The 20,003-nt window shown below is 32.7% G+C and overlaps 1 protein-coding gene and 1 pseudogene across 1 annotated transcript; both read right to left on the bottom strand.

The window, feature by feature from the left end:
- Nucleotides 1–816: 816 nt before the first annotated feature.
- Nucleotides 817–4,599, bottom strand: LOC21404019 (annotated as a pseudogene).
- Nucleotides 4,600–12,129: 7,530 nt separating this feature from the next.
- LOC21404020 (valencene synthase) lies at nt 12,130–18,561 on the bottom strand. The gene is made up of 7 exons (XM_010093993.2): nt 18,388–18,561; nt 15,904–16,177; nt 14,559–14,934; nt 14,232–14,447; nt 13,782–13,917; nt 13,306–13,554; nt 12,130–12,523 (listed from the first exon to the last, which is right to left on the bottom strand). Exons 1-7 carry the CDS (start codon nt 18,511–18,513, stop codon nt 12,230–12,232), a joined length of 1,671 nt encoding a protein of 556 aa, XP_010092295.1. The 5' UTR covers nt 18,514–18,561; the 3' UTR covers nt 12,130–12,229.
- Nucleotides 18,562–20,003: the final 1,442 nt, after the last annotated feature.

Genomic DNA, 20,003 nt, shown 5'->3' on the forward strand with positions numbered 1-20,003 from the left:
TCCAATTTAGAGTTTAACTCCCCCTTAAGTCAACTGTTCAAACAATTTTTGAACAGTAAAAACATACCTACTCTCTCTGCATTTCAAAGTACCAAACACAAATTATAAATTTTTTCCATGTTCAAATCAAAATTTTAATGCACATCTAAATGTCAATTCAAACTACAATTTAAACCATACAGTTTGAATTTTTCCGTTCAAACAAAAAAATTATTTTCAAATTTTTTCTTAAGTTCTTATTTTAGTTTCATTTTATTATTATTATTTATTTTTTTTGCTTGCATTTGATTTTGGTTTTCTTTTGTTTGCTTAGGCTTTATTATTTTAGTATTTTAGAACTTTTTTTTCCTTTTTTCTTTAATAAAGTTTTCTATTTATACAAGAAAAGTAATAGTGTGTGTTTTTCTTTTTCGGCGCGAACTTTAGTATGGTGATATAGTGAAAAATGTGGGTATAAATAGAAACTATGGATAGAAATTGTTCTCTCCCTTTTTTTTTAATTTTCTTCTTTTACGTATTTATGATATTAATATTGGACAAATTCAGGTAATAATTAGTTTTAAGTTAAATTAAAAATTCAAAAAACACCTTAACCTACTTTTATCCTGGAAATTGGTCGTAAAGTTAATTTACACGACCAACATTTTTTCTCTCCCTTTTCCAGCCATGATCAATAACAAAATACTTATTCATGAACATTATTCAACTAAGCACTCTAATTTATAAGTTCCAAAAAGATACAATATAATTTGCTACAACATTATTAAACAGATCATATTTAGTCCTTGGGCATATAATAAATTCTGATCACCCAAGAAAAGTAGGGACAATTTATAATTGCCATTATTTCATTACAAGCATATTTATGAACCCTTCTACAATTGGATGCTTATTCTGGCACAGGATCAATGAGCATAGACGCTATAAAATCCTTGAGGACCACATCAGAATGTGTATAGCCATCTTCATCCTTGTAAATGACATCAATAACACGTGCAAGATTAACAACTCGCATTAGGAGAGGCATTGGGACACTGATTGGGTACAAGCACTCTTCATTTATGTCCTTCCATGCATTAATCACTTGTTTCCGAAGATCTTTTACTGCTTCTTCTTCTGTGGCCTCATGTTGTTTCATTTAACACTCTACAGCCGAAGCGACGTGCCCTCTCTTTTGCTCAAACTATATATATATATATATATATATATATATATATGTATGTATGTATGTATGTATGTAACACCAAAATCGTGTAAAATAACGGGTTAAAGTATTGTATACGGTTAAGCCAGTAAGACTACTGTTATCTAAAATATAGAAGTAAGACATATAACATAACATTTAGTCCATGTAAGGAGGATATTAGACATGTAACGCTATGAGAAATTGTTATCCAAATTCTGTTACACTTTTCTAATGTCAATTTCACATTAAACAAACATGTTATATATACATTTCTTAATTTCTATATATATAACATGTTATATATATACATTTCTTAATTTCTATATATATAACATTTCTTAATGTTATATGTATGGTGCATTATGGTCCTGCCGACAACAACGTAGAGAAAACCTTAATATATATTGTATACGTCAAGTATACATTTATATTGTTATAGAACACGTGTGATTAAAATTTAAAAAAAAAAATATTTTTTTGTCCGGATGGGTTTTTATCCCCATCAAACATAAGGAGTGTGGGACCCGTATGAGCATCAATAGTGGGGCCTCTCCGCCTCGGGATTGCTATTAAAACATAGGTTAATTATATGGGTACGTTATATATATATATATATAAGAGAAATTAATTACCTTGTGGGACACTATATCATCCATGAGCCTGCAAACTACTTCTGAGGCGCTAACAAGTTTAGGGTTACTAAATAACCATTCAAAAGAGTCTTTTGTGACAATGTCACCCATTGCAACGAAAGATGTGGTGGCTAACATTGCATTGGCCGAGGTAACAAGTGCGAGTGGCATGTATTCTTCCATTGTTGGCGTGTAATTAAGGTTGAACCACTTTGCTTCTTGGAAGTATGCTCTGATTTGACGTTTCATCTATCGAAAAGCAATTGCACATCATATTTTAGCCACCGATGTGTAAGGAAAAAAATCTTTTTTCAAGAAACATCCCAAAAAGATTATCACCGTCCATTTTACTTTTTTTCTTTAATTATTTAAGATAGTATAACAATAGCCTTAAAATAGAGCATTGCTATAAGGTACCAGTAATATTAAGGATCATCTATAAATAAAAAATTGCAGTGTCTGTAGGTGGGGTCTACATTTTATTAGTGATAGTACTTAATACCGATAGTGACCTTTAAGTATTTTTTCTGAACACATTATAACTTTCTGCTTCTTTAGCATAGCCTAACCGATATAATTTTCCATCCTCAGTGGCCAGATTTTCTTCAATTTCATCGTAAACATCCAACAGTGCCTTGTAGCAGACTTTCATGTACTCTGGAAGCTTATCCATGGCGCTAACATCCCACCTAAAACAAAGTAGCTATTAAGGTTCTAAGCGAAAACTTTATCCAAACAAAAGAAAGAAAAAATGTCTTACAAAACTAAAACACAAATATAATAAAGAAAAACGAAAAAGACCCAGCCAATGAGAAAAATAACCTAAGATTTTCTAATTTTCAAATCCTTCCAACTGCGAACTCTAAGCTCGCCGGACGAGTCAAACTCAAACTATAATTATACATGATTTGTAACTAATTAATTATGTTTATGACTCAAACTCGCACCTTTCTGCTGCTTCAGTAAAGAGCTCCAACTCTTCAAGTGTTCCATAGACATCATATATGTCATCAATAACTGATGTCATGGCAATCACTTTTGTTAGTGTCCTCCTCGCAAAGCCATACTCAGGCTCGAAGTAAACTCCCAAAATCCAAAAGTAGCACTCAATCACTCTATCCCTTGCAAAAGGCAGCTTCCTTGCAAAATCCAATTCCTTCCACCACCTAATTATTTAATTAAAATAAATTAGTATAAGTAAATTAAAGCTATTACAATGACTATATAAAAAAATTGCATGTTAATACAAAAATAATAATAATAATCCAACCTTGCAATATGGCTTAGTTCCTCCTGGTGAACTTTCTGCAACAAGTTGAAATCCAACTTTGCGAAATTTAAGAGAACCTTGTTATGTGAAGGGTCTTGTTGGTAAACAGACATGTAATGCCTCGCCTCTAGCCTTGTCAAGCCCTTTCGAATAGGTTGTTTCAAGGCATGAGTTACTTGCTCTATAAGAAAGCTAGGGCTCAAATGGCGGCTGGATGCCGCGGACTTAAGGCAAGTGGTAGTGAAGACAAGTGCTTCGTCTAGAATGTCCTCTCCGTGCACCCTTAGATGCGTCACTTCATACAAGCTCAATATTCCTCGGATATCACTCGCAAGTGTTTCCTTGAATTTCCCTTCAGTGTTCTTGAAATTCTTGAATATGTCTGCATATGGCCACCACCACACATATGATTGCAAAGAACTATCGTAAAAATGTTAAATTTTCGTGCGAAATTGTGGCTTTCCTACGTACATAGTAATCTCATTTTTGACATGTGAATTGTGATTGATTAATGTAAATAAGAAATGTACTGCAGTGGCGAAACTAGCCTTTGAACAACTCCGCCCCTGAATGTACTTACCGCATGAAACGGGATAACCTTATTGCCTAAGCAACCGAAAGCGAAGAGCGACAGTATGAAGGTCATCATCATCGGTTTCCGCATTTTGAGCGCAGTTGTAAGGGGTGTTGTCATGAATTTGATGTAAAACGGTTTCGATCTCTTTCTCGAAATGGTAAGACACGCCCAAGCGTTGAATTGTGTCGATCAAATTCAATTTTTTTGAAGGATCTTCCACAGGAGCTACAACCATCTTCTTCACTTCCTCCTTTAACTCTAGAATCTTGTTGGTGATTTCGCCTTCTGAATGTGCTGACTTTTCCTGTTCAAGCCAAATGCAAAAAATAAATGAGACCTCAATTTACTTAAAAGCTGACAAAGTTTAGTAAAGGAAAAAAAAAAAAAAAAACTGTCAAAAGTATATAGTTAATATAGGACTGCAAATGCATATACGCCGCATGAAATAGTTTAGGCCTAGTTGGAGTTGAGAATTTGAATTAAATAATGAATTTAAGTGAGAAAAATACTATAAAAAAGTTCAATTTGAATTTTTATAAGAAAAAATACTGTTACAAAAATTTAAGTTGTGATTTAAACTAGCGAAACGAATATGGTCTTAACATGTTTCAATTGTATTGCTTCCAAGAGATTGTGAACTCGTTTTCTCATGGGTAGATTTTTCCTATTTGTTTTACTATTTAAGTGGTTTAACGATGTCTCTTTTACTTATTTTCAGTACAGCCAGTTTCTTCAAAAAAAAAAACAAAACAAAACAAAACAAAAAAAAAAAGACCGGAATGAAAAAACTTACCTTGGAGTTAGGAGCATATGATGAAAAACGATCACCCCAAATGCTTGGATGATAATTTGCTGCACGCCTATTAACATGATCAGGTACTGAGTTGGTGGTCTTAGGGATTGTAAGTGAACATTCCACGACTTGACCAGACATTTTTCTTTTAATTTTTGGAAGAAAGAAAGTAGGCAAAGTTTGGTTTAGACACGTTTTGTGTGTTTGTGTGGCAATTTGGCTTGGAGTCCACAGAGGAATCTAGAGGCTATATATAGACAAATTGCTGAGAGACAGTTACACTCCTATCTCACAACTTACTCCATATTTTCATCAACTAGCATTTAAAAAGTCCAAAATCACATCAGTCCAAAACATATTTGAGAGGACGATGGGCGGGATAATTCCAGTTTCACAATGGATCATGGGAATCGATGCCTAATGATAAGCAAAAGGGCCTAATAAGTCCTATATCGCCGTCATGCCACCACGGTAGTATGAGAAAAAATAACCTGACCATAATAATCTTTTAGTACATTCCAATTAATTTATAAAATCCATACCAGAATAAATCCCCATTGAAAAGCTCTTGTGGTAAGGTTTGTCATATATATATATATATATATATATAGATTAAATTCATAAGGAGAAACGTGTGTTTTCATATATTTAATTCTATTATGAACATGACATGCAGGAAGGTAAAGCTTCCGTTCATAAATTATTAAGTAATTTAGCATTAAAAAACATAGAGTTAATCATATTCATAAAATTCTATTCTTTCTTTTTTTTCAATCCATTTTGTTGAGGAGTAGATGAGGCTGACTTTTGGTTAGTAATATCATGCTCTTCACAAATGGCATCAAAATCAAATTTAGTTCTCCAATTCAGTCTTATAAATTTTAAATTTATTAAAGACTTCGTTTTTTGTTCTAAACAAGTACTCATAAGTGTATTTAAAACAATCATTAATAAAAGTGATAAAGTATCACTACAACAAAAAAGGTCATTTGCGGTGACTAAATGTCATCACAAATAGGTGATATGTCGTCGCAAATACAGCATTGTCAACGACATGTCGTCACAAATTAGTCGCCGTAAAAAATTAGACGCAAATGATAAATTTGCGACGAAAAAGTTTTGATTTGTCGTCGCAAATATAGTTGCGACAACAGTCGTCGCGAATAAGTCGTCACGAATGTTCCGTCGAATATGTTGTTGATGATGACGTGTCATAGAGCATTTGCGAGGACGTAGTGTCATCACAAAAGTGTTTAAAATATTTTGCGACTACACTGTCGTCACTAGTAATGTGAACTATTTGTGACGACACCGTAGAAATGTCGTCGCAAATAGCTTTTTCTCTTTTGTGTGCTTTTTTAATAATATTAATTAATAAAGATAAAAATTTGAAGAAAATTTATAATAATATAATTGATATAAAATAGTCAACACAATAATAAAATAAGTCTTAAAAAGTAAATTAATTAAGAAATACTAAAAAGTATTGATAATAAAAAAATAAAAACAGATATTTTAATCTCCTAAATTAGCAGCACCGTCGTCCTCATCCTTGTCTTCTTCGTTTCGTTCAGGCAGCGGAGGAACTAATGGTTGGGGGAGGTTAACTGGCAAGAAGTTGATGTTGGGATTCATCGAACACATGACTTCCATCATGATCTACTAGTTATCGTACATGTTGCGTTGCTCGATGTAGATGTTGTTCAGCCAGTTTTAGACATGCTAGGGCAAATTAACCGAAGACGATCCGTCTGATTGCAAAGCAGATGATGAGATGGAAGCACTTGAACGATTCCTCCATGGCAGTGTCGGTCTCTCCCATAATGTGTCCTCTGCACTTTCCCAAGACTTGGGATATAATCCCCTCCTCATTGACTACCGTGGATGAACCTTCCCCAGCAGACTGTGTCATCTGCGTGGTTCTTTCCACCTCCATCTGAGCTTGCAAAGGTAAATGAAATAAAAATGAATAAAAATAGTATAATATGTTATATTAAATATGAAAATTGTAAGCAATAAGAACCTTAGTGCATAACCAAGGAGGTAAATTGTAAGCAATAAGAGCCACCAGCCACATACTATATGATAAGCTCATGCTTCCGAAAGGATTAAAACCATCATAGCTAAACCTAATCGAACGTTTCTTGGTTCACGAACGAATTCAGGATACTTCATATCTAAATCTCTCCACTCCCTACCATCAACTGGATGGCGCATTAAGTATGGATCCTTCGAATGCCCCCGCATGTGCCACGTCATTTCCTTTGCAGTGTGACGCGAGCTATACAGACGCCTCAATCGACCCTTCAAAGGAAAATATTGTAATACTTTCTAAGGTACTTTTTTACCTTTTGTTTTTTTACTCTTCTAACGACTAGTATTACATACTGGACAAACCTGTAAATCAGCATTCTCCTTCCAGAATAACACACAATCATACTTACAGACATATATTATTTTGTTGCCCAAACTGAGTTTACCCAATTTCGTCTTCGCCTCGTAATTCCTTCAGGAAATGCATCTTTCAACAGCTTCAAAATAGAGTTCATACACTCATTGGGCCATTTGTACAACACCTTTAAATGCATGAGTTTCACCAAAAAATTCAATGAGAAATACTTAGTACACCCTGGATACAATGTCGATTCGAGCTCAGATAACAACTCTTTAAATTTATCGTGTTGCGCTTCGGCATATCATGATCATAGTTATTTCTAACAACATCATGTATAACTGCAACCATCTCGTAAACTGATTCATTTATTAGATTGGTCGCAACATCGTCTTCACCATGGTAATACCACGTCGTATATAAATGATTGAAACCATATTGGTGTATGTGTGCTCTAACTGTTTCTACTGGAAAACACTTATGGTTTAAACATCTCCGACACGGACAACTTGTACAACCGCTTTTATCAACATAATCTTTGGCAATATTGATAAAGGCAAACAACCCTTCCCAATACTAATCAGACAACCAATTTTTCAGATGTATCCAACTCTTATCAATTGACATCTTGACTATAAAAACAATAACACATATAATCACACTTCATGTTTTCTTGTGACTATATAATCACGTTTATAAAGAAAGTTTAACATTTCATGCTTCAATTTTATAAGTTTTATCAAATTTAATGAACAAGTTATTTTTTTATTGTTGCACTCATAATGTTTATAATTAATTTTTAATTTTTTTATTAATATAATTAATTCTTATTAATTAAATTCTTAAAATTAATAGGTTTTAATAAAATTTCGGCATTACAACGACATATTTTTCTTATTATCCAAAAATTCAAACCTGCAAAAAATAGTTTTTAAAATATTTCAGCACACCATAACTGCAAGATGTGCCACCCAGAACAATTATTAAAACTTTTAATCTCAACCTAAATCAAATTCTAATCTTAAAATTTCAACAATCTCAATATCAAATTTCAACAATCTCAAAATTCATAATCTAAAATTTAATCTATAATCCAAATTTTAAATTATATACTAATTATAAAATCTATAAATCAAATTTTAAGATTTATAATCTATAATTATATACAATTCAAATAAAAAAAAAGTCATAAATTTTAAACTAACAAATACAATAATTCGGACTAAAAAAACTTACAAAATTTAAACCCACTAAAACTGGGGCTGAAAATGGTAAGATTAACAAGGACAAAGGGTGGCGGCGGCGGCAGACTTCAGCGGCGAGAATTTCGGCGGTGGCAACGGTCTTTGAGATTTTGGGATTTTTTGAATGAAAAAATAAATAAAACTTATAATATTGTTGATTTTGAAGAGAATACAAAGAGATTTTAAGATTGTGGGGTGAGAAAACTAGAGAAAACGGTGAGAGGCCGAGTGAGAGAGAGAGAGAAAAGCCGAACGGAAAAAATGGAGGAGGAGGCTCTGCTCGTGGGCATATAACAGACTTTTTTGCGATGACATAAAAGACTATTTACGGTGACATGTCGTCGCAAAAATAACTTAAAATGATTTGCGATGACAACTCATTATTTACAACAACACGTGTTGTTGGAGAAAGGTTCTGGAATACTTATTTGCAACGACAGATGAAATGTCATCACAAATAATATTTGGGGACCCACCCACTTTTATCGCCTTCTATTTTACTGAGGGAATACAAAATCACTTTTTGCGACGACACATATTAATGTCGTCACAAATTGCCACCCGCCAAAATAATCCTTTTTGCTCAGGGAAAAGAAACAAATAAAATTTTATTTGCGACGACATGTGTTGTCACAAATAATAAACTATTTGCGACTACATGTCGTCGCAAATAATGGTTATTTTGGAGGTAAAAGTTCGCGTCATATGAGATCTGGCGCCAGCCATTATTTGTGACGACATGTGACATTTTAGCAATGACATTATTTTTTCAGTTTTACGAAAATATTTGTGACGACATGTCGCTGCAAATATTCACTTATTTACGACAAAAATTGTCGTCGCAAATAGGCCAAATTGTAGTAGTGTATCTCTTCCCTCCTCTTGTCAAAAGACCATTATACTTATAAATATCAGTATGAATAATATCCAATATTTGAGTATTGTGTTTGGCTCTAAAAAAGGTTTCTTAGTCATCTTTGCTTATATGCAAATTTCACACTTATCATTATTATATTTAAACATGATTGCTGAACCTCCCTTTCGTTCCCGTTTGATAAATGTATTTTAGATTCTGATTCTGTTACAACATTTTTTCTTATACAAAATTTGAATTCAAAAATATTTCTCACTAATAATTCACTAATAAAGTTTCCGTCAATAAATCAAAATCACAATCACTGACTTAAACGCGTGAACTGACTTGAACGCGTGAACTAAACGGAGTTTATATTTTCAGAGTATGGCGATATTAATTCCTTATTATTTATGTCCACTCCTTCTGCCTGGAATAACAATATCGACATAATTGTAGCTATTCTCCTTTTTTCATATTATTTGTCACTTTTTTTTTCCTTTTTTCTTTTTTAAAAATGAAATTGATCAATATTCCTGTCAATTTAATTTGCAGCCTCTATTTTGTCCTTGCCACAACCTACATTGCGTGGTTTCAAATCCTTGACATACATCATACCCAATTCAAAATGGGAAGTTGCATGGCAAACCACAAAAATTTAAAAACTTTATATTTATCCAATTAAACATAAGTAGATATTTTCAAATAAATTAAGAAGCATAGATGTTAAACTCTTATACCATTTGACGACACAAATATAAAAATAATATCATTTGAGATCACATATATGGAATTTTAGGTGTTTCCCATTAGGACGAAATTAATTAATTAAATGTGGACCACAAAACATGCTGGCTTCTCCAGCAATCTTTATAAGCCACTTACATATCTTTCATGTCCAAAACACATAAGATCATATGGTGAGAAGTGAAACTTGGAATACAACGTTAGACACAAACGTTGATGTCATCAGATGAATAAGATTACTTCAAAAAGATATTCTCTGATACGCCAATATGCTTGTAGGTTAAGTTTTTTGTCCGTCGGATTTGCATAAAATCACGTGAAAGTCAAAAAGTACACAGATCTAAGGATTAAAAAAACCTGACCTACCAGTACACCAAGTGTTCCAAAGAATCTCCCTCCTTCAAGTTGGTGGATGTGAGAGAAAAAAGCTGCTTAGTGACTACCTTGTAACGGAGAATTATTTTAAAAAATAATAATTTTCTGATGTTATAAAATCTATTTCCCATAAAAAGAGTATAGAGCAAAACCAGTCTATCCGACCAACAATTAGGGAGATCCTCTGGTACATCTGGCGTACCGGTAGGTTAGGTTTTTCTAATAGTTAGATCTGCCTACTTTTTGATTTTTACGTGATTTTATGCAAATTCGACAAACAAAACTTTACCTACAAGTATGTTGGCGTACTGGAGAAGGTTCCCAAGAATTAAACCCTGACTAAGAAATATCTTGTGGCTGTAGTTCATAAAATGCAAAACCCAAGAAAATTGATAGTCTGAAAATGTCAAATAATCAAATGGCAGCGATAAATATATAAACAAGAAATTGTTATATAAGCTTAAAACTAGTAGTGGGAAGGGTTTTAAAAACAATCCCCCGTTCAGTTCAAACAATGAGCACAGTTGAAATTTGTATTCGGTAAACACATAATCCAAATTATATTCCCCGTTTGAACTGAGTTAAATTGTCCAATTTAGAGTTTACTCCCCCTTAAGTTCAACTATTCAAACTATTTTTGAACAATAAAAAGGTACCTACTCTCTCTGCATTTCACACGTACCAAACACAAATTATAACTTTTTTTCATGTTCAGATTAAAATTTTAACTGCACATCTGAAGGTCAGTTCAAACTACAATTTAAAACATACAATTTGAATTTTTCTGTTCAAACAAAAAAGTTCAAATTAATGAAATTCGAACTAGCAAACTAAACAAGAGATAAGACTATTTTCAAATTTTTTCTTTAAGTTGTTATTTTCGTTTCATTTTATTTTGTTTTGCTTGCATTTGATTTTGGTTTTCTTTAGTTTGCTTTGGCTTTATTATTTGATTATTTTAGAACTTTTTTTTCTTTTTTCTTTAATAAAGTTTTCTGTTTATACAAGAAAAGTAATAGTGTGTGTTTTTCTTTTTTTGGCAAACATTAGTATAGCGATACAGTGAAAAATGTGGGCATAAATAGAAACTATGGATATAATTGGTTCTCTTTTTTTTTTAATTTTCTTCTTTTACGTATTTATGATTTAATATTGGACGAATTCTGGTAATAATTAATTTTAAGTTAAATTCAAAATTCAAAGACCACCATAACCTACTGTATCCTAGAAATTGATCGTCATGACCAATTTTTTTCGTTCCCGTTTCCAATCATGATCAATAACAAAATACTTATTCGTGAACATTATTCAACTAAGCACTCTAATTTATAAGTTCCTAGAAGATACAATATAATTTGCTACAACATTATTAAATATAATCCTTGTGTGATGACCTTTTACTTCTAGTCATCACTATTACATTCATACTATATTCATATTTTAACTTGTACTAGTTTAAAACCATAGCATGAAAAGAGGAAATTCTATAAAGGACCCGCGAAAATTGTTAATTTTACTTCAGTCTACCAACTTAACTAAAGTTTATGAACTATATTAATAAATCTCATTTTGTTTAAGGATGTTTGTTCATGGTCTCAAATAACAACCAATAGATGATAAAAAGAACAAAGATATCAGAAAAAGGAAAAAGAAACAGAAAAACTCTGCGGTCATCGTTTGATAAAAGCTGAAAAAGGATCAGTGAATTCCTCGTGTCCCCAGCCTAGTGAAATGAAAATTAAAAACTGACTCCTTACTTTCATCAACTAGTATTCAGAAAGTCCAAAATCACATCAGTCCAAAACAATTTAAGTGTAGAAATAAAACTGACTACTAATATGTGTGCAAAAGTATGTCTACTTCAGTCAATTTATATGTTCACAACAATTTTTACATAGTTTACCAAACACCTAAAATTCTGCTTATGATATTCACAATAGCTTTGAAAAAGAAAAAAAAAATGTACCAAACACTTACATGCTTCTGATCACAACAACTTCTAACTAACAGTACAGCTACGACAAAAAATTTCAACAGCACAACAATATCAAACTGGCCTTTAATACTTTAATTTTTATTTCCAATCTCATTACATTTCTCTTACATTTCTTTAGGGTTTTATAAACGCAGTCTAAGATTAAATTATGGTTCCCGCCATGCTCATAATGGGACTGGATTTATAAGTAAGGCAGCAACTCCATCTCTGGTCACTTGTCCAACATGTGTGTAACCATCATCCTCTTTGTAAAGCAAATCCATGACTCTTGCAAAATTAAGCACACGCATAAGTATAGCCGTTGGCGCAGAAGTTGGTCTGAGGAACTCCTGGTTTATATCTTTCCATGCATTCTCTATTTGCTTCTTGAACACGTCACATGCCTCTTGCTCTGTCACTCCATATTGCTCCATGTAGCATTCAACACCAGATGCAACATGCTTTCTTTCTTGCTCAAACTGCAAAGCCGCAAATTTCAAGTAAATATTGATAAATAATTGTTCCTTTTGTTTTTTGTTCAAAAGCACCAAATATCACTATATATACATGTGATGAATATTAGTTATATCACCACTCACGTAGCATTCACATTAGCGTGACCATTATATAATAGTGTTGAAGAAGTCTATTGATTTTATGTCTTTTAACAAGTGGAAGAAGTGACAAAAAAAAATATATATATGTTTTTATCATTATTGTTGGCGTAACCTCACTGGTGGAGCCATGTTCAACTCGCACTTTAGAATTTCAATTTTTGCTCCTAATTTTCTTTTCATATAATTTTAATTGTGCCCCTACTTTATAACAAAATTTCTTGTACCTCGATTCAATAGTTGAAACATATAATCACGACCGGTACTCAATAACGTATATTATCTCTAACTTTTTTAATGCTCCACTAATTATACTCTGGTCGCCTTCAAAAAAAAATAATAATAATAATACTCTTGTAGCTATGTTACTGTATTATCCAGCAGTACGTCCACACCTGATTCCGCCATGAGATATAGAATTCAAATCACTTACCGTTATAATATGTAGAGTTGTAAGTTTGAATCAGAATAAATAAGCTGATCTGAAACCCGCTAATATTAGTTCAGTTCGGTCCAGGACCTGGCCGAATCTTTATATATAAGGGGAAAAACAAAACAAAAACAAAAACACACACTTCGGGCTGGTCCCGCCCAACTTTCAACTCATTGTTTTATGATCAAATACATATAAGAATACGAATATATACCTTATGGCCAGCAATGTCATCCATGAGCCTACAAATGAGTGCTGCAGCTCTAACAATCTTGGGGTCATTGAAAAGCCACTTAAAGACATCATTTGATGCAATATCCCCCATGCCAACCAATGATGCAGACACAAGCAACCCTAAACCAGTGGAGTGCAACGCAACTGATAAATACTCCTCAATGGTTGGGGTGTATTCTTGTTGTAACCATTTGGCTTCATCAAAGTAAGCTCTTGACAAATTTTTCATCTGGGGTACATTTTATTAAAAAAAAAAAAAAAAATGGTAAATTAAATAAATATCGAAAAGAGCTGCAAAATTAAGTTGACCAACGTAGTATAATTGTTTATTGCAATGTGTTTAGTAATGAAATTGAAATTGAAGTACATTTCTTTTTCCTCTAAGTAAGAAAAAAAATGTACTTTTTTTTGTTTTTTTAAGGAAAAAAGAAATATCAAGTTGTCAAGTATATGTACCGCCTCTTTAACATAATGAACCCTGTATCTTTGTTCCTCCTTCAACTCTGTTTCGAACTCTTCAAAGACATTAAGCATTGTCTGATAGAATAGTTGCATATATTGCGGAAGTTTAGCCATGCATTTCACATCCCAACTGCAAAATTGGTACAAAACTCATATTCATCAAAATATAAGGCACAAACTTATAGATTAAATATCAAAGCTTTAATTATGTGTGAGAGGATAGCTATGGGATTGAGTTCTTTGTCCAATTTTAGTGTTCCAAATGATAACTAATCAATTACATTATATCATTTTATAAAATGGACTCAGATACTCAATCATGGGAAAGTTAGTTAAAAAGTATAACAAATCTTTTAAATTTAAATGACTTAATCTTAGTATATCAAATCTTTCTAACAAAAAATTTAAATCCACATTCATGGTAACTTGTTGCCAAGACATTACCTCTCAATTGCTTCAGTAAGGAGCTCTAGTTCTTCAAATATACCAAATGAATCGTAGATATCATCCATAATTGATGACAAGGCTATAACTTTGGTAAAAACTCTTCTCCCAAGAAAATATTGGGGCTCAAAATACATTCCCATCACCCAAAAGTACGACTCCACAATTCTATCTCTTATTGGTAGCTTGCTAGCAAAGTCCAATTCTTTCCACCACCTAAATAATTACTTGAATTAGTTATAACTCTGAACTATAGTACTATTATATCTTGAAATTTAACTCATCAATATATTATCTATTCCATAGGTTAAAGAAAATATATATTACCTTGATATCTCTCCAAGCTCCTGCTTATGCATAGATTGTAAGAGGTTAAAATCTAACTTGGCAAGTTCTAATAAAGCTTTTTTATCCGAAGCTTCATCTTGGAAAATGGATATGTAATGCCTGGCATGTAACCTCTCTAGACTCTTTAGCAAAGGCGTCTTTAGTGCAAGGGAAATCTGGTCTGCTAAAGGATTGCTTATGTTAGTTGCCAATATGGATTCAAGGTGAGTTGTGGCAAAAACTAAGGCTTTGTCCATTGTATCTTCTCCGTGCAATCCGAAATGTGAAGCCTCGTACAAGCTTAGAACACCTCGGACGTCATCGACCGAACATTCCTTGAAGTTCCTGTTCTCATCTTTGAATTTTTGGAATATGTCTGCTTCATGTGCAAAAAGGAGATATTATTTACTGTATAAAACCTAAAGTTGTGGGTTTAGTTAGTTATAGGTACTTATAGATATTAATTTCATTTAATTTTCTAGCACTTACACTTACTTGAGTTCTAGGACTTTTTTCAAATGGTCACTACAAATTGAACCTTTAGAGTGGTTGATTTTTTGTAGTCCTTAGAGATTGGAAAACTTTGGATGCCCGTTTTTATAAATTATTTTTCTCATTTAATAAATTGAGTCCGTGATTTCACATTGGATTCACTTGTCAGTGGATGCCAACGTTGCTAGTACATGCTAGCAAACCTTCCTCCTTATTTACGTAAAAAATAAAAAATAAATAAAAAATAAAAAAAGGTAAAAATATGTCTTGAGCACTACAATAATAAGAGTTTGAATGTATTGCCGACACTACTCTTTGACACAAAAAATCCTTTAAAAGAAAAGTACTGATTATAGAGGTCGGCAGAACCCAAAGAGCTTTATATGATAGCGATCCACATGCAGCTTAGTACATGCTTCTTGCATGCCCCTCTTTGTTAGTGAAAGGTCAATTCTTTGTAGTAAATTTCCCGACCATGCAAAAATACTAAATACCATCTGTGTGGTACTGGTATGGTGGTAAGGATGTCCTAATCAAAGTTTTCGCTACTATCGGCCCAATGTTCGGGTCATGCCGCATGCAAAAATCGACCATTTCGCATTGACAATGCCCTGGTGAACTTTATGAACTTTTGGGCTGAATTCTCAAAAGGGCGTAATCAAGTCCGTTTGGTTCATGGATTAGAACTATATGATTAGAACTATTTTCGATTTACGTGTATTTTTTGTGAGAGAAAATACTGTAGCGAACCACGAATTATAATTCGAATCAGAAAACGAATCCCTCTACCAACCATCACCGGTCCAAATTTCTAAAGTGCATATCAAATATTTGCCTTATATATTGAACTTACCACATGAAATGTAAAATCCATGTTGTCGCAGCACTCGAAACAGAAGAGCAACATCATGTAGTTCAATGTCATCACCATGGCAATCATAGGTCGTATATATGTTTTGCAGTGCTTCTTCTATTTCTTTCTCAAAATGGTAGGACAATCCCAAGCGTTGTACTTCGTCAATTAACTTTATCTGATCCCAAACGTCATTTGCAGCGTCCACAAATATCTCCTTCCTCACTACTTCTCTCAATTCTTTAACTTGTTGTTTTGTAAGCTCCCGAGTTGTCTAGATCAGAAAACGTAAATAACTCGAGTCACACATTATTTAAATATAATCATTAATAAACATAAACTTCTATAGAATTGGATCGTTCCGGTACTTAATTGGTTGACTGTGAAAACCTATGCTCTTACAAAGTCCAACTTCTTTACAAAGTCCAACGTTTGATTTATATTTTTTTTAATTTTAACAAAACAATCCTGATATTATTAAATGAGTGTAATTAAATCTTTTTCGTCTATCTCCATTAAATTATTCACGTTAAAACTCATGTAACTCTTCACGTGACTCTGATTATGAGGGTTATTTCTGTAAAAATCACGAGTAATATATCTGAAATATAACTTTTTTTAAAAGGTCAAGCAATATATCTGTAGGAAAAAAAACAAAAAAACAAAAAAAAAAAAAAACCTTAAAACTCAAAAAAATGAAGAAAAAACGAATTAAAAAAAAAAAAAAACAAAGATAAACACTCCACAAAAATCAAATCAAATCTCCATTAAAAAAATCAATTCATATGAGACTTTTCTACAACTTTTTTCAAAAAAGCAGAGAGAGAGAGAGAGCAGCCATTGTCCGCGGAGGTAGTGGGAGGCTCATATCTGCTTTCTTTTGGTCTGATGGTGGATTGAGGTGGCTCCACAAGCAAAGGATTAAAGATGGACTAGGAGAAAGAAAAAGGAAAGTAATGATGATGGAGTGGTAAGGAATTGAAAGAATTCCGTGGGGTTGTTTGTCTCAGGTTTGAAAACTAAGGAGTTGCCAAATGTGTTTTTTCCTCTCAAGCTTTAAATTTAAACTGAAACTGGGTTTTTCTTTAGAATCTGAAAATAATAATCTGTGTCCTTAGTTTGGATTTTTTCTCTATTTTTATGTTGGTGTTTTAGGTACGAGGAACAATAAAGAGACGTTTAGTTCATAGATTAGAATCATGAAATTAGAATTATTTTCGATTACGTATATTTTTTTTAAGAAAAAACATTGTAACGAATCACGAACCATGATTTGAATTGGGATACGAATCCCCCAACCAAACAACCCATTAGATCTTTTTTTGGGAAAAAAATCATTATTATTTTTTTGTGGCTCAAATCAATATTAATTTTTAGATTTATGAGATCTATCTTATAATACCCATTTGAAAAAATTATCTCCATGTAAAAAGTTATCTGGTAATACCCATTTGCTCAAATCAATAATTTATCTGCATGTAAAAATTGTTCTTTTTTGTTTTTTTTTTTTTTGGTGAGTTACTTTAGTTTATGGGGAGGAGATTAAAAAAAGAAAAAAAAAATCAAGGTAAATTACTCTTTTAGCATAGTTATATGTCACATGAGGACGAACGCATTAATTTTTGTTAAAAATTGACGGGGAGATAGATAGAAATGACATAATTATACTAATTTAATGACGTTAAGAATTATTTTATTAAAATTAAAAAAATAATAATTAAATTATCACTTATTAAAAAAGTTAAAAACTATCGGTGTCAATTAATCTTTATAGATAATTAATTTGTTGCTTTTAATAATATATAATATAAAGCTAAAATATTTGTGGACGAGTGGGCATATATATAGGGCCCGTTTGGTTCGCTGATTCGAGTTTTAAATTCGAGTTAAGATGTGACTTTATGTCAGAATTTTTTACTGTAATAAAAAAATTAGATGTGACTGCTTCTGAGAGCTTTTTACTGTAACAAAACTCAAATTTTAAACTCGAATCGGTGAAGTGAACAGGGTCATAATTCTCTTTTTTTTTATATAAGACAGTTGTTAATAAAAAAAAAAAAAGTCTTCCAAAGTAACTATAGACGACTTTTTTTTTTTTTTTTTACTATAGAGCACATTTAATGGCATAACTAGTCAAAGAAAAAGTATATAGATGACAGTTTCTAATGGAACCGTCCTCTTATGTGATGTTATAGAGGGCGGTTGATAACTGTCACTCTATACGCTGGTAGAATAGAGGACAGGCACATAGAAGACTGTTCACAAACTGAGTAGTAATAAGTAGAAGTAATAAGTAGTAGTAATAAGTAATAAGTAATGAGTAATAAGTAATAAGTCATAGTAATAAGTAATAAGTAATAAGTAATAGTAATAAGCAATAAGTAATAAGTAATATGTAATAAGTAGTAGTAATAAGTAATAAGTAATAAGTAATAAGTAATAAGTAAGTTGTGTGGAATATTATAAGCAGAAAATGGAACAAACCAAGTCAATAAGATTGTAGTTGAGGAACCGATCCCCCCAAATGCATGGATGAAAACTTGCGATTGGCCGGGCAATATTTTTGGGTTGAGCATTTTGGTGTACAAGTGGTGAAGCTTGAGTAGACATATTGGAGTAGACGAATTTGAAATACTAGTATTACTTGTTTGGGTTTTAATAACATGTATGTTGTGCAGATCACTTGTAGAAGGCTTGTTTATTTATAAGCTAAAGCAACTGGACAATAGCAATTCATTAAAAGAAAAGAAAAGAAAAGAAAAGAAAAAACTGGGAAAATATAAGTACAAAACGTGAATCGAGTGCTTTAAAGCGGTACTATATGTCTACTACGTTAATATTTCTTTGGCTGTCTACCACCCAACACCCACATGTGCTCATTATCTGTTTTTATTTCCAACAATTTCTATTCACAAATAATAATAATAATAATTTATAGACCACAATATTGTGTGTGGCGATATTCAATTTAAACACGATATATTTATTAAACGTGTCAAAAATATAAATCCAAACACAGTCTATTTATTAAACGTGTTAATCGTGTCAATTTATATAACTCGTTTAAATTAATATATTGAATAAATAATTAATATAATAATGACTTATTTAACACAGTTAAAATAAGTTTAACATGTTTATTAGTCAATTTATTTATTTTTTTAAAAATAAATAAATTTTATTTATAAATATTAAAATTCACATTATTGGTGTACAAGTGGTGAAGCTTGAGTAGACATATTGGAGTAGACGAATTTGAAATACTACTATTACTTGTTTGGGTTTTAATAATATGTATGTTGTGCAGATCACTTGTAGAAGGCTTGTTTATTTATAAGCTAAAGCAACTGGACAATAGCATAAAAGAAAAGAAAAGAAAAGAAATGAAAAGAAAAGAAAAAACTGGGAAAATATAAGTACAAAACGTGAATCAGGTGCATTGAAGTGATACCGTATGTCTACTCAACTAACTCCGTTAATATTTCTTTGGCTGTCTCTAGTGCTGGAACTTCGGGTTGGCAGGCCGCCCGAAGCCCAAATTTTTTCGGGCTCAGGCGGGCCGGCCCAATTCCCGCCCGTCCAAGGAAGAAATTTGGGTTCGGGCTCGGGCAGCCCGGATTTGACATGTCCACCTTTGCCCGCCGCCGTCTAACCACCGTATACCGCCGTCCGCCGGGATTTTTTTGCATTTTTCCGACCAAGCCCGAACTGCCCGACCCGAAAATTGCCCAAAAATTGGGTGTGCCCGAATTGCCCGACCCGAAGCCCGAATTTTTGAATTTTTTGAATTTTGCCCGAATTTTTCCCGCCTGCCCGACTTGCCCGACCCGCCCGAGGTGCCCGAATTACCCGAATACCCGAAAACGGCTAGTTTTTTGAATTTTTACCCGAATTCGGCCCGAAAACCCGAGTTGCCCGAGTTGCCCGAACTGCCCGAATTGCCCGATTTGCCCGAAAACGGCTAGTTTTTTTAATTTTGCCCGAAATTTGCCCGAAAACCCGAGCTGCCCGAGTTTGCCCAACTGCCCGAACCCGAATTTCAAAAAACTAGCCGTTTTATCCCCTTTTTTTTAAAAAAAAATCATTTTTTAAACCCAAAA

The sequence above is a fragment of the Morus notabilis genome, unplaced genomic scaffold (genome assembly GCF_000414095.1).
Source record: "Morus notabilis unplaced genomic scaffold, ASM41409v2 Scaffold634, whole genome shotgun sequence".
In the NCBI taxonomy this organism is placed as follows: Eukaryota; Viridiplantae; Streptophyta; class Magnoliopsida; order Rosales; family Moraceae; genus Morus; species Morus notabilis.

Excerpts from the sequence above, each read along its gene's own strand:
- LOC21404020 (XM_010093993.2), bottom strand. The coding sequence starts at position 18,513 with ATGTCTACTCAAGCTTCACCACTTGTACACCAAAATGCTCAACCCAAA. Across the intron at positions 14,935-15,903 it reads TGGATTTTACATTTCATGTG|ACATATTCCAAAAATTCAAA; the intron begins GTAAGTTCAATA and ends CACATGAAGCAG. Across the intron at positions 14,448-14,558 it reads GAGCTTGGAGAGATATCAAG|GTGGTGGAAAGAATTGGACT; the intron begins GTAATATATATT and ends GTAATTATTTAG.